The 27,635-nt window shown below is 40.8% G+C and overlaps 1 protein-coding gene across 3 annotated transcripts in view; it reads right to left on the bottom strand.

The window, feature by feature from the left end:
- The window catches only part of PARD3B (par-3 family cell polarity regulator beta), a 1,146,560-nt gene that overhangs the window by 48,965 nt on the left and 1,069,960 nt on the right, over positions 1-27,635 (bottom strand). For all 3 annotated transcript variants that reach the window (XM_010352639.2, XM_030916822.1, XM_010352640.2), the window contains one exon: positions 21,204-21,283. In XM_010352639.2, coding sequence (XP_010350941.1) covers positions 21,204-21,283 — 80 coding nt within the window. The remainder of the gene's footprint in view (positions 1-21,203; positions 21,284-27,635) is intronic.

The following is a 27,635-nucleotide window of genomic DNA, read 5'->3' as shown; positions in this document are numbered from 1 at the left end:
TGACTTGCAAACCATATTAAGTGACATGTTTTGTCTTGTTCGTTGTCCGCCTGTGGTAAATTATGTTTAGGCAATCTACAAACTTTCCACCCTTTTAATTTGATGCTTTTCACATTCCTGAAGAATGAGGTTCTCACCAGGAAGTTGCCACAAGGTTACTGGTTTCGTAAACTTTGATTTCAATGTTCTTTCTAAAAATGACTTTTCCTGCACATAGTATATAAAATTGTAATTGTGGTTTCTAAAATTTTGAAATAAGTGTTTTATCTTTAAGGACATTTTTGCTATTCTGTGGTGAAGCTGTCAACACCTTTTAATATATAAGAATTTCTTCTTTTTCCTCCAATATATAATTTCTTCCATATTTTCAGATACTGACATCATCTAAGTCAATTTGTTGGCACGTTTCACCCCATACCATAGAGAGAAGTCACGGTATGGATTTTAAGTGCTGACAGAGAAAGAGCTGTTAACTTGTCTAGTCTGCAACCTCTGCAGTTTTCTACTTCTCACATAGAGTATAAATTTCCTGATATTCATATCAATGATCGATGTTTTATTAACTATAGAGACTCCTTGTAAAAAAAGTTGGCTTTTTAAGAGATGACTATTTCCAGTTTGTTTCCCATCAATTTAATACTCCTAATGGTGATCAATGATAGAACCTCAGTTTGGAGACATCTACATCTTTGAAATCCTTTCCATTGGCACAAAAACCAAACAAAGCAAAATACTATTCCAGGGATTCAGTTTAAATTCTAGGAATTATGTAGTCTTATAAATCTCAGTTTCCTTTTCATATATATGTTTCAAATCTCATGAGGTGGTTGCCATGGATAACTTCAAGTTCTCTATATGCCATCCATTGGAACCATGCTCTAGAGCCCAGAATTGTTACCACTCTGCCTTTCTACCCAGACTTACACCCATCCTTCCTCATCTATGAGGAGAATGGCACCTCCAGCTACCCAGTTGTTCCAGCCTGGCTCCAGAGTTATCTCTGGCACCGGTCTTTCCCTTGATGCCCACATGTAATCAGCCATCAGACAGGTCAGCTCACCTCCTTCACAGGCCTCTTTTCCCTTCTTGCCCTTCCCCACTGATATGACTTGGTTGTATGTCCCCAACCAAATATCATCTTGAACCATAGTTTCCATAATCCCCACATGTCGTGGGAGGGAACCGGTGGGAGGTAGTCGAATCATGGGGGCAGTTAACTCTATGCTGTTCTTGTGATAGATAGTGAGTTCTCATGAGATCTGAAGGTTTTATAAGGGGCTTTTCCCCTGCTGCTTCTCTCTTCACTTCTTGCTGCTGCCATGTGAAGAAGGATCTGTTTGCTTCCCCTTCCACCATGACTGTAAGTTCCCTGAGGCCTCCCCAGCCATGCGGAACTGTGAGTCAATTAAATATCTTTCCTTTCTAAATTATCCAGTCTTGGGTGTATGACTTTATTAGCAGCATGAAAATGAACTAATACACCCACTCATGTCCTCATTTCAGGCTTTCAGCATCTTTTGTAGGGACCACATTAATAGTTTCACAGTGCCCTTCCTGATTCTAGTCTTGTCTCTCCAATTTATTTATTTAGGAGATGGGGTCTCCCTCTGTTGTCCAAGCTGGAGTGCAATGGCATGATCCCAGCTCACTGCAACCTCTGCCTTCTGGGCTCAAGCAATTCTCCTGCCTCAGCCTCCCGAGTAGCTGGGACTACAGGTGCCCACCACTATGCCTGGCTAATTTTTTGTATTTTAGTAGAGATTCGGTTTCACCATATTGCCCGGGGTGGTCTCAAACTCCTAAGCTCAGGTAATCCACCCACCTCAGCCCCCCAAAGTGCTGGGATTACAGGCGTGAGCCACCGCACCCGGCCTATCTCTCCAATTTATTCTCCATGAAATTATCAAGGGGTTTTCTCTACAATGCAAATCTGATTAAACCATTTCTTTCTTTAAATACCTTCAATGGCCTGAGGCCTTCTGGGTAGAGTCAAACTCCCTAGCATGTTGTACAAAGTGCTACACATCTTGCCACTTCTTCACTTCAAATTCCATTTATGCATATAAAATTTTAGCACTTATTCTACTTGATTGCAATAATCTATAATTTGTCATTCTTCTACTCCCTACCCAAGGTACCAGAGACTGAAAATCCCTAGAGACAAGGACTGTTTCATGGAAGAATACTTCCTCAGTGCCGGCTATATAGTGTTATTTTTGCAAAAGTTTACTGAATGAATGAATCAATAACTGAAGACTCAACTCTCTCTACCTTCATGCTCATAGAAATTCAGAACAATAAACAACTAAACAGCTCAACTTCTCCAATTTCCCTTGCTCACCTGAGCTGCCCAGTTAACACAAATCATGTGTTTAGTTTCTTTCATCTGAGTCTACCTTGTCTCCATCCTTTCTCTGCTCAGCTTCAGCCAGATTCCCTGTAACTTTCTTCCTATGCATAAAGTGCACTAAATCGAACTCTAATCTTCTTAAAGAGTTAATGTGCCTCCCTAAATACCTAATTTACTACCAGAGAGTGACTTAGGCACTGGGGAGAATCTGGCTCATTATTTAATAGCCAATAAGGCCAGCTGTTTCATTTCAAGAAATTAATGGTCTTTAAAACCTTTCCATATTGTACCAACTGCTCTTCTCGATGGAGAGCCAAGTGACTTTTATTAGTAAGGTTGATAAAAGCCAAACCCTGTTAGTCCTGCTCTAGCCTTCTTCATAATACCAACAGAGTCTTCTGGGACATCTGGTTATTTTTGTTTTACTCTCCCTGTTGATTCTTTGAGATATTTTCTTTGCTGGATTTTCTTTGCTTGTTCCCTTGGAGACTGCAAAAGGTGGTCCAACAGCTGCACTCCATGGCCTGATGGCTTGACCCCTGGCCTGCTCGACTTCTTAAGTAAGAATGCCTTTCAGCATTAAGCCTAATTTGGCCAAGACAGTGAGCAGCTTGTTACTTTCAGGTTAGCTCATTCCATCTTCAGCCACCTGAAATGACTCATATGTAAAAAAAATTTCACATTCAGAGGATGTTTTATGTAACCATCTTTCATTTATTAATATCTCACCATTAGGCAAAAAGGTCAAGAAAGGGCTAGATTAGGCCACAAATCCATATTATGAGACAAAGATATAGCAGCCCTTACATTTTTAGCCATTGATCAGTATTTTATTTGTGGACATTTGGCTTGTTAAGAATAAGAATGAATAAAACACATTTGTCCTCCACCAGCAGCTAATGTCTCTATGCTTTTCAAATATAAACTGTTGCCAGTGGCATACGAACAGCTATATTCCAATATCCTACATACAGCAAATGGATTATTTATCTAAATTATATATGGTGGAGTGGCTATGGTTTAATACTAATATTTTACTTTCTTCGGATTTCCTGTGGTTTTATGCTGTTATAATTTATGGTGGGATCAGCACAGTACTTTTGGCTGTGATGAAGGTTGTTGTCAGTTTATTCTCACGAGTGCCTCCTCTCCCTCTCTATTTTCTGCGGACGAGAACAGGATGTTATTTTTCCAAAGTTGGGAAGATAGCAGAATGTGGAAATCCTTCTTTAGGTACCACTGGTGAACACACACATCTGGTCTCTAAAACTTAAGCAGGTTCTGTATTTCACACTGCTGGTGCAATGGGTGGGGGCGAGGAGGATGAGTTTGATGCCATTCAACCTGCTTTCTGGGATTTCTATGCTGGGAAGGTTTTGTTCTCTTTAAAAGCAGACCAAAAGGCAGCATCCAGAATAGAAATATCTATACATACTGTGGTGTGGGGAGCTGAAAGTTAGACCGTAATAAGGTTTCTTGCTAAAACTATTAAATTCACTCTGATATTGAGGACACCCTTCACACAATAAACTACTGTGTAGGTATTTTCTTCTCATAAATTTTTACAAATGAAATAATCTCTGTGAGGGCATTGCTATCCTGTGAAGAAAATACCAGTCACATAGGAACTATAATATGAGGATTTAAAAAATGACCCCTTTAAGATGGGTTTACAGTAAATCCCTTAATTCAGTCAGTTTTCATTTTATTGGGTTACAAAATTCTCACTCACCCTTTCCCCCAGGAATAAGTACAAAATATTATTCATAAACATTTGGCATGTAATTTCAGATAATTTGAGGGTCCCTTGAAACTAATCACTTTCAATTTAGATATGCACAGACCCCAGATTAAGAACCACTCCTCTCATAGTTCCTTTCGGCTTAGCTAAATTGACACACAATCTCAAGACAAGTCTCCTTCCAGCAAAACTGAATCTCTTGATCACAGAAATTAAAAGGCAACTCCCAATGTTATAAATGGTGTTTCTGAGGAGCCCACTTAGAGTTCTGATCACCTAGATCTGAGGAACACAGGAAGGCATGCTCCAGGAGATGGAGGGTGTGTGTGTCAGTTCAACAGGCATGCCTTGCTCACATGGCAGAGGCTTCCAGCAGCTGGCAGAGCATCAAGGAGAAGAGCATATATTTTGCAAGAGGAAGTACCATTTTGAGAAAAAAGTCCATTTGGATGATCTTGACTATTCCCAGGACACTGAATACCTGGTGCAGTATCACATTCCAAGAACCCAGGTCAGAAAGCTTCAGGACACTTAGTATCCTGACATAGGGCATAATACCAGTGAGAGCAAGATGCAGATTGATTCTGGTTGACGTGTGCCAATGAACTACACAGACATCTTCCACAATATTTGTCTGAAGCCATTCAGCACGGGTGTCTACACCACCATGTATTTTTTAGTTATAACAATATCACAGTCAGTTGATATTGCTTGAAACTAGATTACAAAATCACATTACTACTTAAAATGATATGGATGTTCAAAGCATTCCTGCTGTAGAAGTGCCAAAATAAATGAACTAATAAAATGATTAGAAGAAAGTATGGATATTACATAATGAGAGATAATGTTTTGCATATAAAAAGCAAAAAATTATAAGGCAAAAATGAAAGATTTAGCATATAAAAATTACAAATTTATATTACCATAAAGATAGCTTAAGTTAAACTTGAATAATTTTAAATATGTCAAAGTGTTAATGCCCGTAATATATGAAAGGCTCTAGGAAATCAAGAAAACAAAGATAAACACCTAAACAGAAATGACACGCAAATAGATAGGCTACAACAAACTAAAAAAAAAAGGATTCTAATAAACATATGAGAAAAATTAAACCTCGCTAAGAGTAAAGGAATTACAAATTGAAATAGTTTGTGATCATAATTGTTACTTTTTAACCTATTAAATTGACATAGGTTTTCAAAAATGATTTATAGTCAGTGCTAGTAGGGGTGTAAATTGGTACAACCTTTTTGGAGGTCGATCTGGCAATATACATCAGAAACTTTAAAAATATTCACATTCTTTGACCTGGTAATTACATGCTTGGAATTTATCCTGTAGCTTGTTTGACTTATGACACATACTTTTTGTTCTAAGAAGATGAGCCTAAGCATCTTAATTGAACTGGATGTGATTGATCCAGTTTTACAGGCTTCATAGATACAAGGCTAGTGTCTTAGCATAAAGACCTGATGCTAAGGTGAGACTGTGAAGACACATGACCAGGGTCATTAGACAAATCCCTGAGTCTGGCCAAATTTTTACTGTTCATAATTGAAGCAAAGATGGCATGTTGAAATCCACATAGAACTTTACCTTGCCTGTGTCTATAGCCATGATCCTAGGTAAAGTCACAGCACACACTCAAACCATTATTGTTCATTAATGGGCATTTTTGAGTCAGGCACCTCAGTACCAAGTTTAATTTTCCAGAGGCTTTCCTAATCCCAGGAGTGTCCCAGAGGTGCTGCTGTATTTCAGTGATGTTCTGAGCATGGGCTTGACAGAAAAAATGAACTTGTCAAAGACGTTACATCATTTTGATACATTGCATATTTGAGTGAAACAAAGAGAAACCAGAAATACATTCTTCTAGAGTTACTCTCTTGGGTTGCTCTGTTGGTGCTATTGGTATTCATTGTGTTGTTCCATACAAGACAGGACCAATTCACAGAGCACCTACTCCAATAATAAAGTGAAGGCATCAGGATTGTCTGGAGCAGCTTACTAATCTCACATATTTTCTCTCATAAGAGGCAACCAAGACTGATCTGCTTTGACCCTGGGCCTTCACACTTCCTCAGTTGTGGCAGCAGACTGTCCCCACACCCCCATCACTGCAGCACTTCTGTCCACTACGGTCCTTATCCAAGTATCTGTGCTTCCTGGCTTGAGGCTTCTGTTACCAGTACACTGAATAGGAAGAAGTGCTGGGGAGTTGATATCTTAGGAGCCACCCTTAACCAATGACAAATGGGACCAAAAGTTAAGTACCTCAACATTCTTGCCCCGGTGTGGGTGTCTTCCCTACCATCTACAGAAGTACCCAGCAGAATTGACAGCCCTCCTTCCCTCTTGTCTGCAGAGGTAATCTGCTCATTAATGTCCTCTGTACTGGCTTTCTTCCCTCCCCTTCCTCACTCTGCTTCCAATGCTTCCTGGGATCACTTCCCAAATAAAATCACTTGCACTCAAATCTCTATCTCAGAGTCTGCTTCTCAGGGGTGGGGAGAAGACCTGCCTAGGACACCAAAATGAGGACTTTTTAACTTTTGAATTGATACTTTAAAATTATGAGAATATCCACTACTCTTTGTTACTGTTATTGCTAGTACAACAGTAGTACAGGCTGGGTGCGGTGGCTCATGCCTGTAATCCCAGCACTTTGGGAGGCTGAGGCTAGCGGATCATGAGGTCAGGAGATTGAGACCATCCTGGCTAACATGGTGAAACCTTGTCTCTACCAAAATTACAAAAAAAAAAAAAAACTTGCCAGGCATGGTGGTGGGCACCTGTCATCCCAGCTACTTGGGAGGCTGAGGCAGGAGAATGGCGTGAACCTGGGAGGCGGAGCTTGCAGTGAGCTGAGATCCCGCCACTGTACTCCAGCCTGTGCAACGGAGACTCTCTCTCTCTCTCTCTCTCTCTCTCTCTCTCTCTCTCTCTCTCTCTCTCTATATATATATATATATATATATACACACACACACACACACACATATTATTAAATATACATACTGATACTTCCTGAGCCATTTGAGAGTAAATTGGATACTTGTTCCTCTTTACCCTTTAATATTTTAGTGCATATTTCTGAACAAAGATATTCTGTTTTATAAGCTCAGTACAGATATCAAAACGGTTTCCACTGTTTCTTCTTACCCTCATCCTTATGCTTCATGGAGTCAGAGCTATGCTTAGTCACAGAGTGCCAGATGACATTAAGTCACCAATTCTTCCTACTTGAGAAAAATATCATTTCCAGAATGAAATTACAAAGACAGTGATAGATAAGCCTTTACTGTCAATAGAAGCAGTGAAGACATGTCAGAGCCACAGAAGGATGTCCAGGTTTTTGCAGTCTGCACTGTCGACCTGCCTTTATTTGTGCTTTCTGAGTATGAGACTCTGTGGCTTATGACATCATCACCCCGATATGCCCTGGGGTCTTTCGCTCAGTTTTCATGAATACATATTTGTCTAATATCCTGGATCAGCCACTGCAATTCCCATCCATGTTGAGACATCTCTACACATTTCAGTGGTCTCCAGGAAGTCTGAAAGGTACCTCAAATCTAACATGTCCCAAAGCTTAATCATGATCTCTCCCCGCCAAACCTAGTCCTCTCTTTGCCTTGTCTCCTGGGAAGTGGGACCAGCACCCATGCTGCTGTGTGTGGATCCATTTTTAACACCTGGCTTCACTTACCCTTCAAACCCCCACATGCAATCCATCATCGAGGTTCATCAGCTCCTCCCACTTTTCTCCAATTCTGCTTTCATCACCATCACCCTTGTACACACTATCAACATCTGTCCCTGGAATGACAGCAAAATCCTCTGGCTGGTCTGCTTCACTCCAGCATCTCTCCAAATGATTCTCTACCTTGCAGCTAGACAAACATTCTGGATCACAAATCCGACCATATCATCTTTCTGCTTAAAACCCCGCAAAGGTTTCTAGTCTTTGAATAAGTTCAGATGTCCTTCACTTGACCACTCATGGTCTGACTGCTATCTCCCTTTCCTGCTCAACTCCCACAGTCTTTGTGCCAGTCACACAGCTTTCTATCAGTCTGTTCATTACGTGTTCTCCTACACAAGGCCTCTGCACATGCTGTTCTCTTTCTGGAATATTCCTTATTTATTGTCTCAAATCTCTGTCAGATCATAACTGATGTCTCCCTCCCTTCTTGATTTGGTGCAATTTCACATTCTATTTTCTTGAATCACATATCTCTCTTTTTTTTGTAATGGGCAGAGTTACAATTTTATGTTTTGCTTGTGACTGCTGAATTACTATCTTTTCCACTACAGTATGAACTTCACAGGACAGAAACTGTGTCTGTGGGGCTTACCATGGTATCCTCAGGGCCTACAGAGTGTATTGAACTTAGTAGGTCATGAATAAATAGTTGTTAAATGCAGGAATAAGGAGAGTAGATGACTTTCCTAGCCCATCTGTTCGGGCTAATAAGTTGTGCACATTGCTCTGACTGAACTGTTTCACTTTTTTTAATTGGATAAGAAGTAACCAGAAAAACGACAAACTGAGGAATTCAAGTAGTTGACAAGATGGTAATATAAGTGACTTGTCTATAACTGACCCACAGAAGGCACAGTCATCATATTATCTTGGCCATATTACAGATACCACATCCGGAAATCACTCCTATAAAACACTGGCTAGAAATTCTGTCTTATATATGGACCTGATTTTGATGTTGGACAAAGCTGTAAAAGGGTGTTTGTTGCACATTTAACATAAATTGTCAAAGGCACCAACATATCAATGGAAAGTGACCAAGAAGCCTGATACCAACTCCGTCCTGATTTTATATGACTGTTTCCAGGAAAAAAACTTCACTGTGGCAAATTCCTTCTCAAAATAACACAACATGCTTATTTTCCATCTTAAACCTCTGCTGTAACAATTATAGCTCTTTCCAGTGCCTTGTAAAACCCAGGCTGTCAGACACTATCATTTCTGGAAAAAGGTCTGTGTTTGCCTCAGCCACATGTAAGCAGTTAGTGGGCAGAAGTCTTATCTGAGCAGTCACCACCCTGTCTTCACTTTCAAGCAATGACCAAGTTGAAAGGGTACTAATGATGCCCCAGATTGTACTGTTGGTGGAGAATGGCCAGTGAGAATTGCCAGGTTCCTACCTAGTTAACATGTCATTCCATGTTCGGCCATAAGGGTCAGTTCTGATTGCAGAGTGGGGCAACCCTCTGTTGAGACAAGCCCTGGCTACTTCTGTCTAGGCTTAATTAGAGACTTGGAATAGAAGCAGGAACACGTTCTGGAGGCTGCTGTTTTTGTACCAACCCCTCTCACATTTGTATCACAAATGTTTGCCTTTGCTGGAAATAATGGAGCTGGACCAAGGTGTTTCCTGGCAGAATGACTGAGGTCGTGGGACCTGTGTCACATGAGATCCAGGGCACAGATGGGCTCGGGTGGCACCACCATGGTAATTGACTGCCAAAGCTCTCTTCTCTGGACTTGCGGCAGCAGAGTGAGTAGAAGCCATGCTTCCGCAGTTGTCTGGCATTTGCATCTCAGCCATGTCCCTTAAGGATGTGCCAGAACTACACTGTGAAAGAACCAACAATAGTTTCCTGGCTGCAAAAACTGCTGAAGTGGAACCAACTGGTTTATATGTATATATATTTAACTCACTAGCATAACACAGAGGCAGTCTTTAAGCAAAAAAGCACCATTTAAAAGATTTCGGCTAGAAGGAAGTAGATGTTTGAATTTGCTAAGGGGAGTTCTGTGATTCAGTGGTTGCTGTTCTTAGTCATTCTGAATGCCTATTAGGGGGTTTATTCATTGAAATGCTCATTGTAATATACACTGCAGTCATTTAGGGTGGGATCAGAGCAGTGAGGGCTGCCTCAGGAAAGGATGGTCATGTAATGTGTGTCTCCTACCTGTTTACAACCAGCCTAGTACCCAGACACCTTGATGCAGCAGAAAGCCCAGAGATTTCAGAGGTAGAAAGTACTGAACTGACTCCAAAACCTGTCACTAGTTCTGTGTGCAATCTTAGACACACCTCTTTGCATCTTTGCATCTCCCAGCCTTGGTTTCTTCATCCATAAAATAGGGATGATAATATTTATATCAGGATTGTTACAGGAGATAAATGAGGTGACATATTTAAAGTACTTGCCAGAGTTCTTGGAGCATAACCACGGGCTCAACAAATGTTAACTCCTTCCCCTTGCCCTGTTCTGAGTGTTCTGTGGAGGAGTGGTGCAGAGTGCAATCTAAGGGCTGGGGACCTAGTCCATGCACATGGTCTGTGCAGCCCTAGGGGGCACCACTCACATCTCTATTTATGTTCCCAACAGGGACAGAATAATTGTAATGAAAAGGCAGCTATCTTGTTTCTACTTTGGGAAAACAGCATAGTGATACAAAAATAAAAACTGCGTGATTCAAAGTGTTTTTTTCTCTATTTCTCATAAATTCCCTACTATTTTCCTGTATTTTATTACTTTTTTTTTTTTTTATAACCTGTAGGTTTTGACATTTTCCATTTTCTCTGGAATCTCAGAAGATGTTCACAATGGTTTTTTGTCCTTGCGATAGTTTTCTGAGAATGATGGTTTATGTTCTCACTTATAGGTGGGAATTGAACAATGAGAACACTTGGACACAGGAAGGGGAACATCACACACTGGGGCCTGTTGTGGGGTGGGGGGTCGGGGGGAGGGATAGCATTAGGAAATATACCTAATGAAAATGACGAGTTAATGGGTGCAGCACAGCAACATGGCACATGTAAACATATATAACAAACCTGCACGTTGTGCACATGTACCCTAGAACTTAAAGTATAATAATAATTTAAAACAGTGTGAACAAGGCAAATGTTCACAATGAACACGGGCTATTCTTCATATGGTCTAAGATATCTCCCATCTCAGGAACTCACATGACTTATAAAAACAGATGGTGTAAGCATTTCAACCTCTCCTTAAATTGCCAATGTTAGTCATGTGGGGTCAAGTGAAATTAAAAAGGCCTTGGAAACCAGAGAGTCCTGGGTTTGAATTCTGATTCTGATTCTGTGACTTTAAGGATACATTTTTTTCTTTTATTAAAGAAGCATCATGTGACTCCTACCCAGCTGGACAGTGAGGATAAATGAGACAAGGCATGTAAAATGCACAGACATAGCAGGCACGCAATATGTTTTACAGCCTCTGCCTTGCCTTGATTATTCTTAGTTTTATTTTCTTTTTAAATACAATCAACTAGTTTAGGAATAAACATGACATCTTTGAAACAATTTGCATGCAGATCTTGGTATATAAAAATGGAAAATAAACCTAGTGATTTTACTGTTAATTATTCCTGTTGAATAATATCATGTATTCATGCATTTGGTGAGGCACTAACGTTTTATCCAAGATGCTTATGTATTTCAGTGATATAATGTCATTTTAAATAGTCATAAAGCACAGGCCTCACAAACATATAAATCAGATGTTGTCATAAATTAATATACTTCGTTTATTCATAGTGTCTCTGTCTATAGTAGGTTGATACTAGGACACCTATATACAGCAAACCCAGGAACTTGAATCAAGGGACAGTGCAAATGGCTGGAGTCAGAGAAGACAGGAGGAGGTAGGTGCAGAATGACAGTATGCATCGTGCAAAACGGTACAGCACTGTCAAGAAAATCACCACCATAATTCCAGGGCAATGAGCATTTGGAGGCAGATGGTGGAATGGCAATAAGATAGGAAAACATCAAGAACTACCAAAGATTATGAGAAATGAGATATAGAGCAATACTCTAAGCAGATGCCTAGGCACAAAACAACCTTCTTTTCTTTTGGCTGGAGAAGTAGGAAATAAATGCTAAAACTCCCTTTAATATGTGCAGGAGGGAAAACATGCAAGTCAGCTTACCAAGCTTAATAGATTTCATGTCCAAGGTAATGTCAGATTTGGCACTCTTGAAAGAGCAGGCACATACTCTTCCTCTTGAAAGAGTACTTAGCTAACAAATGTGTAGCAGTTTGGAATTTTCTATGGAAAATGAGAGAAAAAGTAAAAATCTATATAATTTAATGTATGTGGTTCAAGATTCAGTTAAAACTACTTTGGGGACATCACTACTGTAATGGGTCTTAACATGTTTTAAATCACTAATATTCTATCTAAACTCATAATGGAGGCCTTCGACTGAATAATTAATATCAAATATTCTAACTGGCATCAAGGATATATTGGCTACGAGGAAATGATGAAAAGTTTGATTAAAATGGACTTTTATCTGAGGAACTAAGTGACATAAAAATGAGGTGGCAGTAGCATTAACCCCCTGATCTCAGCTGTTTGGCATCTTAAAGTGATATTACATGCTGGGGCTTTCTACATTTTCAGGAAGTTTGAGTTGACAATGGAGACATCTTAATCTCACAAAGAATTAAATCACTGCTAATTCATCATTTTGTCCTTGGCATTAAGACTGAGGTGGTATCACGGGGCCATTCAAACAGGCAGCTGATTCTACTGGGAAGGAGGGGAAGTAGAGACTAGATTTTCAGCATAGGGAATCTTAAGAGAAAGGATGAAAAAGCTTAATTTGGTGGTGTAAAAGAGCTTCACTGATTTTCAAAAGGCAGTAAACCCCGTCACATGCAGATGTGGAAGATATGATCTAGATAAGTTCTTCAGCTCATCTTAGTATTCCTGCAAAGTCAGAGCAGCAATCTTAGGGACAAACACTGCAAGGTAGCTTTTCACAGTGAGGAAGGCTCTTCAGGTAGGGTTGCACCACCAGGGAAGTGTCAAAATCACTGGCCATGATTCACAGTGTCTATTAATAAATGAAGTGTGACGGCCTCAAACTCTGGTAGAACATTCCAACCACTGGCATGACTGCAGGGAGCAGTACATAGATGCTCATGAAGCATCTTATTTGACAAGCTGGCCTTGTCACACAGAGACGTACTTGTCATACAGAGAAGTTGGGCAGCATGGAGACTTCGTCAACTTTTACACACCCAGACAGTCAAACCTCTACCCACACCCAGACAAGCACTTACACACCTATTGACCTAATGTTCAGATTGCTCAATTTTCATTGAACTCTTTGGAGTACTATCTAGATTAGCTTCAGTCAAAGCCCAGTACTGTGGCATTGCTGGAAATCTGCAGAACTTGAATGCCACCACCAGTGATTTAGCAAGCTCGATAAAATAGTGCAACACTGGCAAAGGAAGATTCAGTAACAGTGAGTGAAGCAGAAGTTCACTGGAGAAGAGAACAAGAGAAATCTGAGAGGGAAACCATCTTTAAGGAGTGAGGTAAATGACAGAAAAGGATGTTGAGGACATCCAGCCAAAATGCTTTTGGGATAACCAAAGATAGTAGACAGCATGCTTGTTGCAAGTTTCAAAGTTACCCGTGCACTTGTGATTGGAGTCTTCCTGATGGGCTTACGTAGACAAGAAGACTGAGACCAATAAAATGAACCAACTGAAACATTAAAGTAGAAGCATGCTCTTATGGCGTATTTCTTCTGAAATGAATACAATCGTACCCAATGCGAAAACACCGGGAAGGTACTTAGCAAATTCATTATGGGTTCCTAGGAAGCAAGCATTAGCTGCTTGCTACTTCTAAAGTTGCTCTTTCTATTCAAACTCTGCTCTAGTATATTGCTTCCCATTGCACAGCCAAGTTGAAAGCTGCTTGAGATGTTCAGAGAGACCTTTTTTTCTCCCAAGTAACTTATGTAATACGGGTTATAGAAATATCGAGGACTGGAGGCGAACGTGGCCCGAGCAGGCCTTTGTCCCTCGTCAGCCTCAGGAAAGGGAGTCTTTCTCTCCACAGGACTGCTCATGCAGCACTCACTAGGAAATTTATTGTCATCTTTTTTCTTCTGGGGAGATATTTCTAATCTTAAAGAACAAAAGTACCAATTTGCAGACACTGTTTTTTCATCTCTCAGGAGTGTTCTAACAAAACAGGATTCTCTTTTTGGTAGGCAAAGTATATTGCTTAATGTTCATCTAGCAATTACACATTAAACTGTTCATATTTCAAACAAAGGGCCCAAGGGAACTGAAAAAAGAATTGATTTTTATGACAGCATTACAGAGATGGTTGAAAGGCATTACTTAACCTGTATATTAGGAATGTTCTGTGTCATATACAAAGATGAAGAAGTCACAGTCCCTGTCCTCAAAGGCACTTACATTTTAGTAAGAAATACAAACAGGTGAGCAAATAACGTAAGGGAATATGATAGGTGCAGAGTATGGATTAAACTCTGAACTTCATAACCTTAGCCAAAATGGTTACAATGAATACACTCGCAGCCAGACTGTTTGGGTTCAAATCCCAACTCTGCCACATTTTAGCTGTTGAACTTGGGCAAGTTTATCTAACCTCTCTCTGCCTGTGACCTTCCCTATGAAATGGGGATAATTATCAGGGTGCTGCTGAGTCACAGGGTTGCTGTGAGCATTGTCAGTCAGAAGATGCAAAGCATTTAGAACTGTGCCTTGTACATAGTAAGTGCTCACTAGGGATGACCTATTTAGAAGTCTGGGCTGGGTGTGGTGGCTCCCTCCTGTAAGCCCAGCACTTTGGGAGGCCAAGGCAGGTGAATCACTTGAGGTCAGAAGTTCAAGACCAGCCTGGCCAACATGGTGAAATCCTGTCTCTACTAAAATTACAAAAATTAGCCGGGTGTGGTGGTGCACACCTGTAATCCTAGCTACTTGGGAGGCTGAGGCAGAAGAATCGCTTGAACCCAGGAGGTGGAGGTTGCAGTGAGCCGAGATCGCACCACTGCACTCCAGGCTGGGCGACAGAGTGAGACTCCATCTCAAAAAAAACAAAGAAGTATGGACTTCTGTTGATTTCAGAGAAAAGATATATTCTCATGAAAAATCATTACTTGCATTGGAGAACAGCACTCTAAAACAAACTGTCAAAAAAGCTTTGGCGAATTTCTTTCTCATAACTTCCTTGTATATAAAGAATATCTATTCTTGGCTAGGTGTAGTGGCTCATGCCTATAATCCCAGGACTTTGGGAGGCTGACGCAAGCTGATTGTTTAAGCTCAGGAGTTTGAGACCAGCCTGGGCAACTTGGCAAAACCTTGCCTTTACAAAAAAATGCAAAATTTAGCTTGGTGTGGTGGTATGTGCCTGTAGTCCCAGCTACTCTGGAGGCCGAGGTTGGAAAATGCTTGAGCCTGGGAGGCGGACGTTGCGGTGAGCCGAGATTGTACCACTGTACTCCAGCATGGGCAACAGATGAGATCAGAGCGTCCAGCAAGAATTGGGTACAGGAGTAGGTATTGCTCCAGTGATGGGGCCCATACTTAGGCCTCCACCTGGGTAGAGGAAACAAAACAAAAACCAAAAAAACTATTCTCATCTGCATAGCAATGTATTAAGACTCTACTGTATACATGGCCTTATGTTAGGTTCTGGGTGTAACAAGTGATGGGTATAAAACAAAATCTCTTATTTCAAGGAATTTATAGTTCAATGGGGTGGAAAGGGGCAGTGGAGAATAATAACCTAATTCAGGGTATTTTTAGGGCACTGGGAAGGTGCTAACCAAATGTTATGGAAGTTTAAAGGAAGAAGAGCCAAGGAAGATGGCATGGGTTTTGGCAGGGGGACTCGGAGGCATCTTAGAGGCAGAAGGAGGGGTATATCAAACAGGTGGCTCTAACTGGAGTCACAAGAGTGGGATATGAATGTCAGGCACTTTTGGAATCATCATCATAGAGATGGGCCTTGAATTGGCAGGAATGGAGGAGACAGCACAGAGAGAATCCACATGGAGCAAAAGGCGGGAAGCAGAATCTGGTGGAAGTATCAGTGGTGTGGTCAGAAGCCTGGGGCAAGAGGCTATAGTGTGAGTGGGTTGAGTGGAAATAGAACCAACAGGTATAGGCCACTTTTTCTTAGGAAATATGGGAAAAGGAAGGTTGACCAAGGGTCTTTGTTTTTCTCTGACATACAAGAGTCAATTTATTGGGGTAGTTCTGCCACCTGAGTCCTGCTGAGGTATAAGTCCTGGTAGTTGCATGTTCAGCACTGCCCAGACCTGAGATAATAGGATTATCTTAGTAGTATCTCTGGATCTCTCCCACCAGCGAATAGGGTGCTGCTGTCATGCCATGTCTGCTCTGGGAGCCAGAGCATCACGCTCCACCTTCCTAGTTAACTCGCCCTGGGTATGGCCTCCACTACTGGAGCAATGCCCACTCCTGCACTCAAGTCTTGCTGGACGGGAGCCCTGGCCTCTTGCCTAGAGCCGAGTCAGCATCCTGTATCCGTTATAATCTCCCTTCCATAGCACTGCTGTCTACTATCATGTCCATTAGCTCAGCTTATCGCTCAGATCACAGTAGATTGCTATGTTCTCTTGCACTTGACCATCCAGACCACTGGTCTTTCCTGAGTCAGTGAATCCTTCAGCTTCAGTGAGTTCCCCTAGCATATCCCCATGCAAGTGCTCCTTCCTCTTCACACAGTGGGGACTCCTGGCAAACTGTGCTGCTGAGGTTGTGCATCTCCAATGTAGGCAGGGGAAGGAAAGCAACTGCCAAGAGGATTAAAGATGCTACCAAGAGAGGGTAGTTGGTGGCTCAAGGTCCTCAAGAAGCCAGGGAGAATGAGCTCTGGTGTGTGGGTGTGCCTCATTACAGGAAGGCACACTTTGTCCCCAGAAATAAAAAAGAGCTAACAATAAAAAATCCTTCAATGCACTACACAGGGTCTTCGCTGAGGGTTTTGCTTGTATTATTGTATTTAATACTTATACCAGCACTATACGGAGGCTCTAATATCATCCCCAATTTGCAGATTAGAAAACAGAGTCTGGAGCAATTCCATCACTGCCCAAGGCCACACAGGTGGTAAGTGATGAAGGTGGGGCTATAATCATGGCCTGACTCCGAGCTCAGGCCCTCAGTGCGTCCCCTTGGGAAGTGTGTGTGAGTGAAGAAGTAGGAGTCTGAGCTGCGGGAGCAGAAGTTGAGGGGCTAATGTTGAATGCCTCAAGGTTGTAAAGGAAAGGAAGTGAGGTCACCTCCAGAGACTGGGCTTGGGGAGTTTAGTCATCTTCGTAGAACTTAACGGGAGTAGAAAGGGTTGGAATGGCCACTGTGGGATAGTCAGGGGAGTTGACAACATGACTACAAAAAATGCTGGACGCCAGCAGGGACCCAGCTGCGCTGCATAATGTGAATTTTGTAGTGGAACCCATGAATGCACTTTTACAAGTCTCTCCAGCAACCTTTCGCCGCCCACGCACACAGAACCACAGAAGAGCTGCAGTGCCTTTTGCTCACTCCCTAGGACTCCACACTCGACTCTAAGTCTGGAAGAGCAACATCATGTGCTGATGCACGGAGCCATCTGCAGAGAGGGGGGATAATGGGATCCCACGGGGCCAGGGATGGGCCAGGTGGGAATGATGGAGGCTTGAGATGGGAAGCGTGGAGAGTTCACTGCTGAAGGGACTGACTGCAAGGAGGCCTGCGAAATCAGAATGGGACCTGGGAGAATTGTGAGTGGCTGGCAGGCTGGAGTGAAAAAGGAGCCATTTGCAAAAACCCATACTTCGATGTTCACACATCATAGCAGCCTAGGAAACAGCCATTTCCCTGCTCACCTAGGGTGAGTAATAATTTGTGTCAGGCAAGAATAAAGGAATGCTGATTTCATTCTGTTTACTATCAAGAAAACTGGGGGCTGTTCAGGCTGGTAAAACATTGGCCCCTGTACAGGTCTGGTGTTTACGAACGAGGTTGTATTACAACCACACTCCACTTTCCAAAACAGCACCCTCAGGAGAAGAGAAGTGAAGTCATTTTTCTTAGGAGGCAGAAGATTTAACATTGCTTAACAATAACACTTAACATCGCTTAGCCCTTAGCCTTAGGCAACCTCGTAACTACCAAGTGCTGGGAATTGTCTTTTTCCTGTGCTGGCCAGCGTTCTGGCTTTATTTTGTGAAATGTCATTTAGCCTGGCAGCGGGTTGCATGGGCCCGCTTTAAAGATGACAAGAGTTCCATGAAAGCACTTGAGGGTGTCCCTTGACCAGAGCTGCTCACCTACTCCATGCGCTGTGGGGCATTTTCTCTCTGTGTCGATGACTCCAAATTTGGCAGAGAAATCAATGTTATTGAATTGTTTCTAAAAACTACTGTGAGGCATTGCACAAACAACATAGGAACCCAATCAGTCAGTAGCATATTAAGTTCCCTATAAGGTTGGCCACCGACTTCCTATAGATGGATTTATTTCTATTTTTAATTAAAAATTTAACTCTATAAATATTTCAAAGCTCCCTGCCTCTGTGATGAAGAGGGATCCGGTGCCTACCGAGATGTGCTCGCCTCACTCTCCTGGCAGAAGGAGACAGCAGTGGAGCTGGTGTGATTCAATTAAGTGGACAGTAAAATCTCCAGGGGGAAAGACAAGAAAACCAGGGTAAATGTCACTGGCACTCAGAGCAGCATCTGCATATCTTTTCAGAAGTCAGCAGTGCGTCTCTGGCCTCTGCTTTCTGCATCTCATTAGTTGAATTTGGAGCCCCCACCCATGGACCAGGGCGCAATGCCTGGGAGGGAGCTTTGCATCTCCTCTTCAGATGTTGTGTTGCAGTGTCCCCATTTAAAAGCCACTGCTAGGGGTCCCCCTTGCATTTAGCTGAGCCTTATTTATTCTCCACCATGGCTGCCTCTGGTTGTCAGGTAGCTGTAAAGGTTTTTTTGCACGTGCAATTAATTGTTCTCACCATTGTGTATGTGGGTGAGTGAACTTTTTGCTAAAATTATTTCCAGTTTGAGATGCTTTCCTTTCAGCTACAGTTTTATTCTAGGGCTGGCGGGATTTTGTCAATTCATACATTCATAAAGAGTCATAAACAGCATAAATGTATTACCTTTCTCAGAAAACCCCCACACAGTGTTTAATCCTAAAATATACTTGTGTAGAGTCAGTCATGAGTGAGCATTTCAGGGATTAGTGAAAATAAACAAGACTTGGAAATTCAGAAGACTTTACGTTAACAATTACACACAGAAGCATTGGTTGCACTACCGTAAAAGGCTAATTTGCTTGACTCCTTTACTCTAACAGTAGAGTCCTGAGGATGGACTGGGACTGTGCCTCCAGTTTCCATATTCTCAGGGCCTGGCACATACTAGGTGATCACCAGATACACGGTGAATGAATGAATGAGTGACATTTATAGAATTTTAAATGCTATTTCTGTGCCTTTGAATTGTACCCAAAACTCCGTTTCTGCACTCTGAGTGCAGATTGGTCAGAAAGATTTTAAACTGTTTCCAGTTTTCCTTTTTTTATTCTCTCTCATAAGAACATTCTATTTTCCATCTGCCTTAACCACAATTTCCATATACTTCAGCAGTGAAAGCCGGAAATCTTATATGTAAAACAAATTTTTGGAAACCGCTTCCATTTTTAAAATGAAAGAAAATGTAACCGTCCCTCGGGAATGATTCCCCATTCCTTGGGGAAATGGTTCTAGGACTGCACCTCCCCCACCCCAACCCCCGACCTCAGATACCAGAATCCACAGATGCTCAAGTCCTTGAAATAAAATGGAATCATATTACTATATAACCTATGCACATCTTTCCATAAACGTTATATCATCTCTAGATTACTTATAATACTGTGTGCAATGTAAAGGCTATGCAAATAGTTGTTATACTGTACAGTTTAGGGAATAATGACATGGGAAAAAAGTTTGTACATGATCAGTACCGTTGTGACTGTCTTTTTTTCTTGGATATTTTCGATCTGAGGTTGATTGAATCCATGGATGTGAAACCCATAGATACTGAAGGCCAATTGTACTAAGCCAAGGAAAATAGAAACAGGAAGTTAATTACAAATGAGAAAAACTTATTAGACAACATCTCTTAAAGAAAAAACAGGAAGATAAATAAAATATAACTTTATAAAAGCTTTAAAAATATTGTCTTTTGGGTGTCCTGCCTAATCAGGACAAAATTGCTTCTCTTCTAGATTTGAGATTTCATTACTTTTGAAAATAACGTACTATTTATAAGAGCAGATGGTCACTTTGGCTTTGCCCATTGTAATGTTCAGGGTGTTCGTTTTGTAAGGTCACACACAGAGGTACAGTCAACATACAATGTCAAACAGTCACTCTATCTCTGGTTGGCACTTTAATAGCTCAGCTTTGATGGAAAAGCAGCTCTACTTGGGGTCTTTCCCCCACCCCTTTAAAAGGCAATATTTGAAAACATCGCAACTTTCAGCCTGGCATTAACCTTTCTTTGTTTCTCTTTTGGATGCATTAATTCTCACACTCTCCTCACCTAACTCCCATTGTAGCTGGACTGCATGCACTCTTGGAAAAGCTGTTTCTTTGTCATGTGCTACTGATAGCAAACTAAAATTCCTCTTCATCTCACCAATAACAGCACAAGCTTTCGAGAACCGTATCTCATTTTCAAGGGTGTCTAGTTATAGTATGAGTGGCTCATGTCAGGCCAGGGTGGTCCAGCAAACTTTCCCCACGCAGTTGTTTCTTTCCCCCACTGGGTCTGTGCCTCTCAGCAATATTTGCTTACTGCCTTGAGAACAAGGTCAGATTCTAAATCAGGCAAAGAACACCTTCCCAAGTTCACATTTCTCTCCTGCTTCTTAACACCCACATGAAATTTCAAGGTTAAGACTGGTCCACCATTCCTCGTGGGTAACTCCTAGGACAGAGGATTTACTATTTGATTGTCTCTAAGCTTGGTGCAGGATGCTCGATACCATTTTTATAGCAATGGCTTAGGATTTCCATTTAGTATCCAATATTCTTGCTGACATGTTCAGTTGCAATGATATACTATTTTCTCCCCTTAAAAATAACCCACAAGTGTTTCAATTATTAGCACATTTGTGAAGATGGAACTAGGGCTGCAGCAGACGGCAGCAAGGCAAAATTATAACATATTCCCTATTTCAAAGCCAGATTTCTATTTCATGTAGACTTCTCTAAAGACTTCATTTGTAGGTGAGCTGGAGATGGGAGACCCCTCCGTGATCTACCTGGGTAAGGATGCGTACTGCCTCTCCATCCCTTCAAAGCGGAGGTTGTGTGCATTCCCATCTGGACCCTTTCCAGGCACCTGTGGAGAGAAAAGTAATTAGAGATGAAGATCCATTATACACCCTGGTTACTGACAATGCATCTCGAAATTATAATCAGTGCACAAATGCTGTTGCCGCCTGCCAAAAATCAACCACGGAGAAGCAAGAACTCTGCATTGCTATAGGAATTGATGATCAAGCCACAAACATGGTATTAAACAACAAAGTCACTTCTTTCAAAAAAGGGTCACTGTCAAACTGACTCCCTCATGTCCCCACGCCAGGAATATTCTGTAGGCTGCTAGACCATTTTCTTCTTCTTTTTTTTTAAACCGAATTTAGTTTTTAAAATAGTTTTAGGTTTACAGAAACATTGAACAGGTAGTATAGAGACTCCCCATATGCCCTGTACCCAGTTTCCCTCTTACTGCTGGCTGACATTACTTTGGCACATTTCTTACAATTAATGAATCAATATTGATATATTGTTAGCTAAAGTCTATAGTTTATTTAGATTTTTAACTAATGCTATTTTTCTGTCCCTGGATCCCATCCAGTATGTTACATTGAGTTTTCACACCATTATAGTTCCTCTTGGCTGTGAAAAGACCGTATTTTTAAAAGCACCTTTTCTGGCTGGGTGTGGTGGCTCACACCTGCAATCCCAGCACTTTGTTGGGAGGTCAAGGGGGGCGGATCACCTGAGGTCAGGAGTTTGAGACCAGACTGGCCAACATGGTGAAACCCCGTCTCTGCTAAAAATAGAAAAATTAGCCGGGTGTGGTGGTGCTCACCTGTAGTCTCAGTTACTCAGGAGGCTGAGGCAGGAGAATCGCTTGAACCCGGAAGGCAGAAGTTGTAGTGAGCCTACATAGTGCCACTGCCCTTCAGTCTGGGTGACATAACGAGACTTTGTCTCAAATAATAAACAAACAAATAAATAAAAGTACCTTTTCTATAAAACCCTTCTTTACTAACCGGGGTTGCTGACAATCAACTGTCTACTCCACAGCATCCATGATGCCCCCTCGGACCACCCTGAACCTCAGTCCTCTGTCTTACGAATGGCCACACGTAAGTGATGAACTGTTTTCTATCTAGTGTTGGTCTTTATTGCTTTTGTCCCTTCCTCTGTACGTCCTGTGTGTACCTCTCTTGGAGTCTTTTCCATCAGCCTCTGAGATCCTAAAGGGCAGTGACTGGCCCCAGTAGGTTTTCAATACTGTGTGTTAGTTTCTTGAATGAAAAGATATTATATCTCATCCCTCTATAGCTATCATACCAACTAAAAACAGGATGAACACGTAACAGGCATTTAAAAGTACTTGTTGACTGATCGATTCCCCACCTGTTCACCTCAAAATACCTGGCATCACATGGACCAATCATGTGCTTGCTTTTACTCTTGGGTATCCCTCACACAGGGGCATGGAATGAGTACATAGAAAACTTGGACTATCAGGTGGGAAGGAAGAGATTTTGCCAGTAAGCACAGGAAGTAACTAACAGTGTCAAGGTCAGTAGGGAAAATTTTTCTAGCTGGTACTCAACCACCTGGAAGTTATTTTCTTCTTACCCAAAGTGCCAGCTCTCCATAAAACCACTGTTCCATCCCAGCTTGTGCAGAGTGTGTATACGGGGTTGGGGATATGGGGAGAGATGTTGCAAAGCAAGTATACACATGCACTTAGATTAAGAAAGACTATTCTTGGTGTTTAATTATTGTGGGAGGACCTTTAGAGTGTGTCCTGTAAAACCTTTTTATATTTTATCAATAGGTGGAACAGGAGACACTGGGGTTATCTGAGAGGGCAAGAGTCCAGTGAGCTACTACATAGGTAGGGACGAAGACTGTACATCTTTGAAGCAATCACAGAGAGATTGAGAATTCTCTGCACTAGGATAAAAGCCTTGGTTTAAATTTCTGAACTTTCTACCAAAACCAGAGGCATGGATGATGACAGACAGGGGATAAAAACAATAGAAAAGGAAGAAGTGAAGGACAAACATTGTCCTCATCCATTCCTACCTAAGGTTTGCTTTCTTGTGTCTTTAAACTGTTTCTTATGGAAAGAGAATTCCTGCAAGTATCAATACTATGCTGAGGTTATTAATTGTGGTTGTTGGAAAATCACTATGCTTAAGTATCCATAGTATAGCTCTGGATATTCCAATGGAGCTTTTTTTTTGTAGCTATAAAGTTCCAAGTTAATAGTTTTAGCACTGTTATCCAGAACTGTCCTGGCATAATGATAATAGCAGTCAGTATTCTGTTGCCTTGAGGAGACCACACGCCTGTTACTGTTCTGGTGCCTCGAGGAACAGATTATGTGTGTGTGTATATATATACACACATATAATTATATGTATTTATAATATATGATTATGTATATATACATACAAATATACATATATACATACAAATATACATATATACATACAAATATACATATAAAATATTAAAATATACATAAAATATATATACATATATAAATATGCATATATATTTGCATGTATATACATATATATGTTTATATCTAGTATACATACACACATCTATTAAATATACCCAATAGCATATAACATTGTAAGAAACGTAAGGTGATTCTTATTCTTAAGGAATTTTCCATCTTGTTAGGAAAACAGCGTTCAAAATGAAATAACCAAAGAACGAAAGAGGACAATGTAATATTAAGTGCCATTCAGGATGTTATCAGCAGTAGCACAGGTGAGGCCTGGAGGTGTCAGGAAAAACTTCACGGAAGTACCAGAACTTGGACCAGGCTTCAAAAGATAGGCAGCATACTTGCACATAAAAAATTATTCTGTCCTTCACTAATCCTGTATATCTTTGTATGTTTCTCCATTGAAACTGCAACATCATTAATGCAGTCATTCACTGTATTCAAAGCAATGAAGAAATCCAGTGGGTCTTCTCATGGAAACAGGCCTGCAAACAATTATGGTACAATGAGATCACTGTGGAAGTCTGAGGAAGGAGGCACTGGATATCTGCGGGAACAAATTCCAAAGTCCACCTGGGAGAGTTGAAGACAGCATCATACGGGTGTTGTAGCGTCATCTCAAACCTGAAGATGAATGAGGAGGAGTTTTTCTGAGGCAGAAGGGTGTAGGAGTAGTAGGATAAGCCATTCAAGTAAAGAGCACAGAAGTGAAAAACCATGGAGGCATAACAAAAGGACTGTATCTTCAGGGAATTTGAAGATTTTGCAAAGGTAGAAACAGGGTGTGAAGAAAAGAAAACTATTAGCTAGTAACTATACTACTGTTGCTACTACTGTGGCTATTACTGTTACCACCACCACTGCAATTTTTAAAAAGAAACTATAGTTTTTAGATCAGTTTTAGGTTCACAAAAAAATTAAGAAGGTGGTATACAGATTTCCATATAGTCCCACCCCTATGCATGCATAGCCTCCTTCATTACCCGCATGCCCACCAGTGTGCTACAACTGTTGCAACTCACTAACCTACACTGATACATTATAATCACTCATAGCCCATAGTTTACATTAGGGCTCTCTCTAGGTGTTACTCATTCTGTGGGTTTGGACGAATGTATAATGGCATGTATTCATCATTACAGTACCATACAGAGAATTTTCAAGGCCCTAAACATCTTAAGTGCTCTGCCTATTCATCACTCCTTCCCCCAAGTCCTGGTAACCAAATGATCTTTTCACTCTCTTCATAGTCAATTCCAGAGTGTGATATAGTTGGTATCATACAGTATGCAGTCTTTTCAGATCGGCTTCTTTTACTTAGTAATATGCATTTAAGTTTCCTCCATGCTTTTTCATGGCTTGATAGCTCATTTCTTCCCAAGGCTAAGTAATATTCCAGGGTCCAGATGAAGTACAGTTTATTTAGTCATTCACCTACTAAAATACATCTTGGTCGCCTCCAACTTTTGGCAATTATGAATAAAGATGTAAACATTTATGTGCAGGTTTTTGTGTGGATGTCAGTTTTCAACTCCTTTGGGTAAATACTAAGGAAGGCGATTGCTGGATCATATGGTGAGACTATGTTTAGTTTTGCAAGAAACCACCAAACTGTCTTCCAAAGTGCTGATACTTTTTTGAATTCCCACCAGAATTCAATGAATGAGAGTTCCTGGTGTTCCACTTCCTTGTCAGCATTTGGTATGGTCAGTGTTCCCAGTTGTAGCCCTTCTAACAGGTGTGTAGTCATATCTCGTTGTTTTGCCATTTCCTTGATGACATGTGATGTAGAACATCTTTTCACATGCTTATTTGCCATATGTATATCTTCTTTGGTGAGGGATCCATTGAGGTCTTTGGCCCATTTTTTATTTAGGTTGTTTTCTTATTGTTGAGTTTTAAGATTTCTTTCTATATTTTGGATACTTCATTATCAGATGTGTCTTTTGCAAACTTTTTCTCTCAATCTGTAGCTTCTCTCCTCATTCTCTTGAAGTGTCTTCCACAGAGCAAAAATTTTTAATTTTAATAAAGTTCAACATATTAATTTTATCTTCCACAGATCATGCCTTTGGTCTTATATCTAAAAAATCATCATCAAACCCTAGGTCACCTAGATTTTCTTGTATTTTATCTTCTGGGAATTTATAGTTTTTAAGATTATTCTTGCCATAACTTGGAGGGTTCAGTGAAGGTCTGAGCCAGAGATTGTAACAGTGTAAACTAGAGGGTTTTTCAAAGGATGAAGATGAGAGTGTCATTAGGATTTCAAAGAGGTAAGATCAATAGGATTGACTGTGGATTAAAGGGACTGATATATTTAGAATAATGCCCAAGTTTCTGAGCTTAGCAACTACATGGGTTTGGTAATATTCACCAAAACAGGAATAAATGAAGAACAGATTTTGGAGTAGAGGTGGGAGGAGGGAATATTTAGGCATATTAAACTTGACTTGGGTCATTCAATGGAGATGTCTGATAGTTGAGTATAATGGTTTGCAACTTAGAGAAGTCTGGACTAGAGATGTAGCATTGGAAAATGTTCAACATACAGATGGTAACTGAAAGCTTGGACAAGAATGCCCAGGAAGAGTCTATAGGGACCAAATAAAAGACAAGACACCCAATGAAGAGAGAGAGGAACACTAATACTATTCTTAGGAACACCGTCATTCAAGGGGCAGGCCAAAGACACTGAACCCAGGAGGAAGTCTGAGAAAAAGTAGTTGGTTCAGAAGAAAACAAGGAAAATGTTTTATTGTTGAAACCAAGAAAGGAATTTCATCAAGGGAGTGGTCAACAGTGTCAAAACAGTCAAGAGCTTCACTAAGACAGGGACTGTGTGTTCGTGCACTTCACCCAATCCACCCTTCTTGTAGAGTGTCACCTTGAATTACAGAGCCTGGAAAGCTACAAACTACCTTTCTCTGGATTCCCTTGTAGCCAATGTACTGGCATGATTTAAGTTAGGCCATAACATTTGGGAAATAGAATTGAGGCAGTGGCCATATTTCCACAGTTTATTATGGCAAGAATGACTAAATGAGAGATATGCTTGGTTTTCCTGTGGCAGCTTTAGCAGCTGTAATGTTGCTAGTTTTGGGGGTGAAATGTAACTTTTATAGTTGGTCTTAGAATTGGTGGCAGAAGAGGTGGCATCTTCCTAATCATGGTGGCTCCCTATATGCGACTCTGCAGTCTAAAACTTCCTACAAAGAAATAGCAACAGCTCCCCCGGTAGCTCAGTTCTGGAGTGTGGCTTGGAAAATTATTCCTGAAAGCTTATCCAAGAATTTTTCTCTTTAACCTCCCTTATGGTTCTATAAGCTCATTACTATGGTGTAATAAATGTATTCTTTCTTAAGCTACAGCAGACATTGTTCTCTGCAAATGAACAGAGACCACTATAAAATCTGCAAAAATATCGGCAATGAGATGGTGATTGGTGCTTTATTGAGAGTTATTTCAGTGGATTAATGGGGAGAGAAAGCCAGGCTCTATGGTGCTGAAATCCTTTCTAGTTTTCTAAAAAATAAACAACCACTGATTGTACTGTCTTACGCTGTCACACTTATGGAATGAGATTAATATTTTCAAATATGTAAACGTGTGTCTCATAGGTGGAGTAACATGTGAAGTACCATAAGACAGAGATGAGAAAAAGTCCTCTCCCTCAGGGATTCAATGTTAGTTAATGAAAATGATGGGGATACATTTCTGTTCCATTATTTAAAAAAAATAAATTTAATCATTTTTTTCTCCCTTATATGATTATTGTGGAAAACCACCCCAAAATGTTCTCTGTTAACATTTATAAACACATACGTATTTTATTTTTATTTATTTTATTTTATTTATTTATTTATTTATTTTTGAGACGGAGTCTTGCTCTGTCGCCCAGGCTGGAGTGCAGTGGCACTATCTC

This window comes from Rhinopithecus roxellana, chromosome 14 (genome assembly GCF_007565055.1).
Source record: "Rhinopithecus roxellana isolate Shanxi Qingling chromosome 14, ASM756505v1, whole genome shotgun sequence".
In the NCBI taxonomy this organism is placed as follows: domain Eukaryota; kingdom Metazoa; phylum Chordata; class Mammalia; order Primates; family Cercopithecidae; genus Rhinopithecus; species Rhinopithecus roxellana.
The sequence above is the reverse complement of the archived record's forward strand: the minus strand, read 5'-3'. Positions and strand labels throughout refer to the sequence as shown.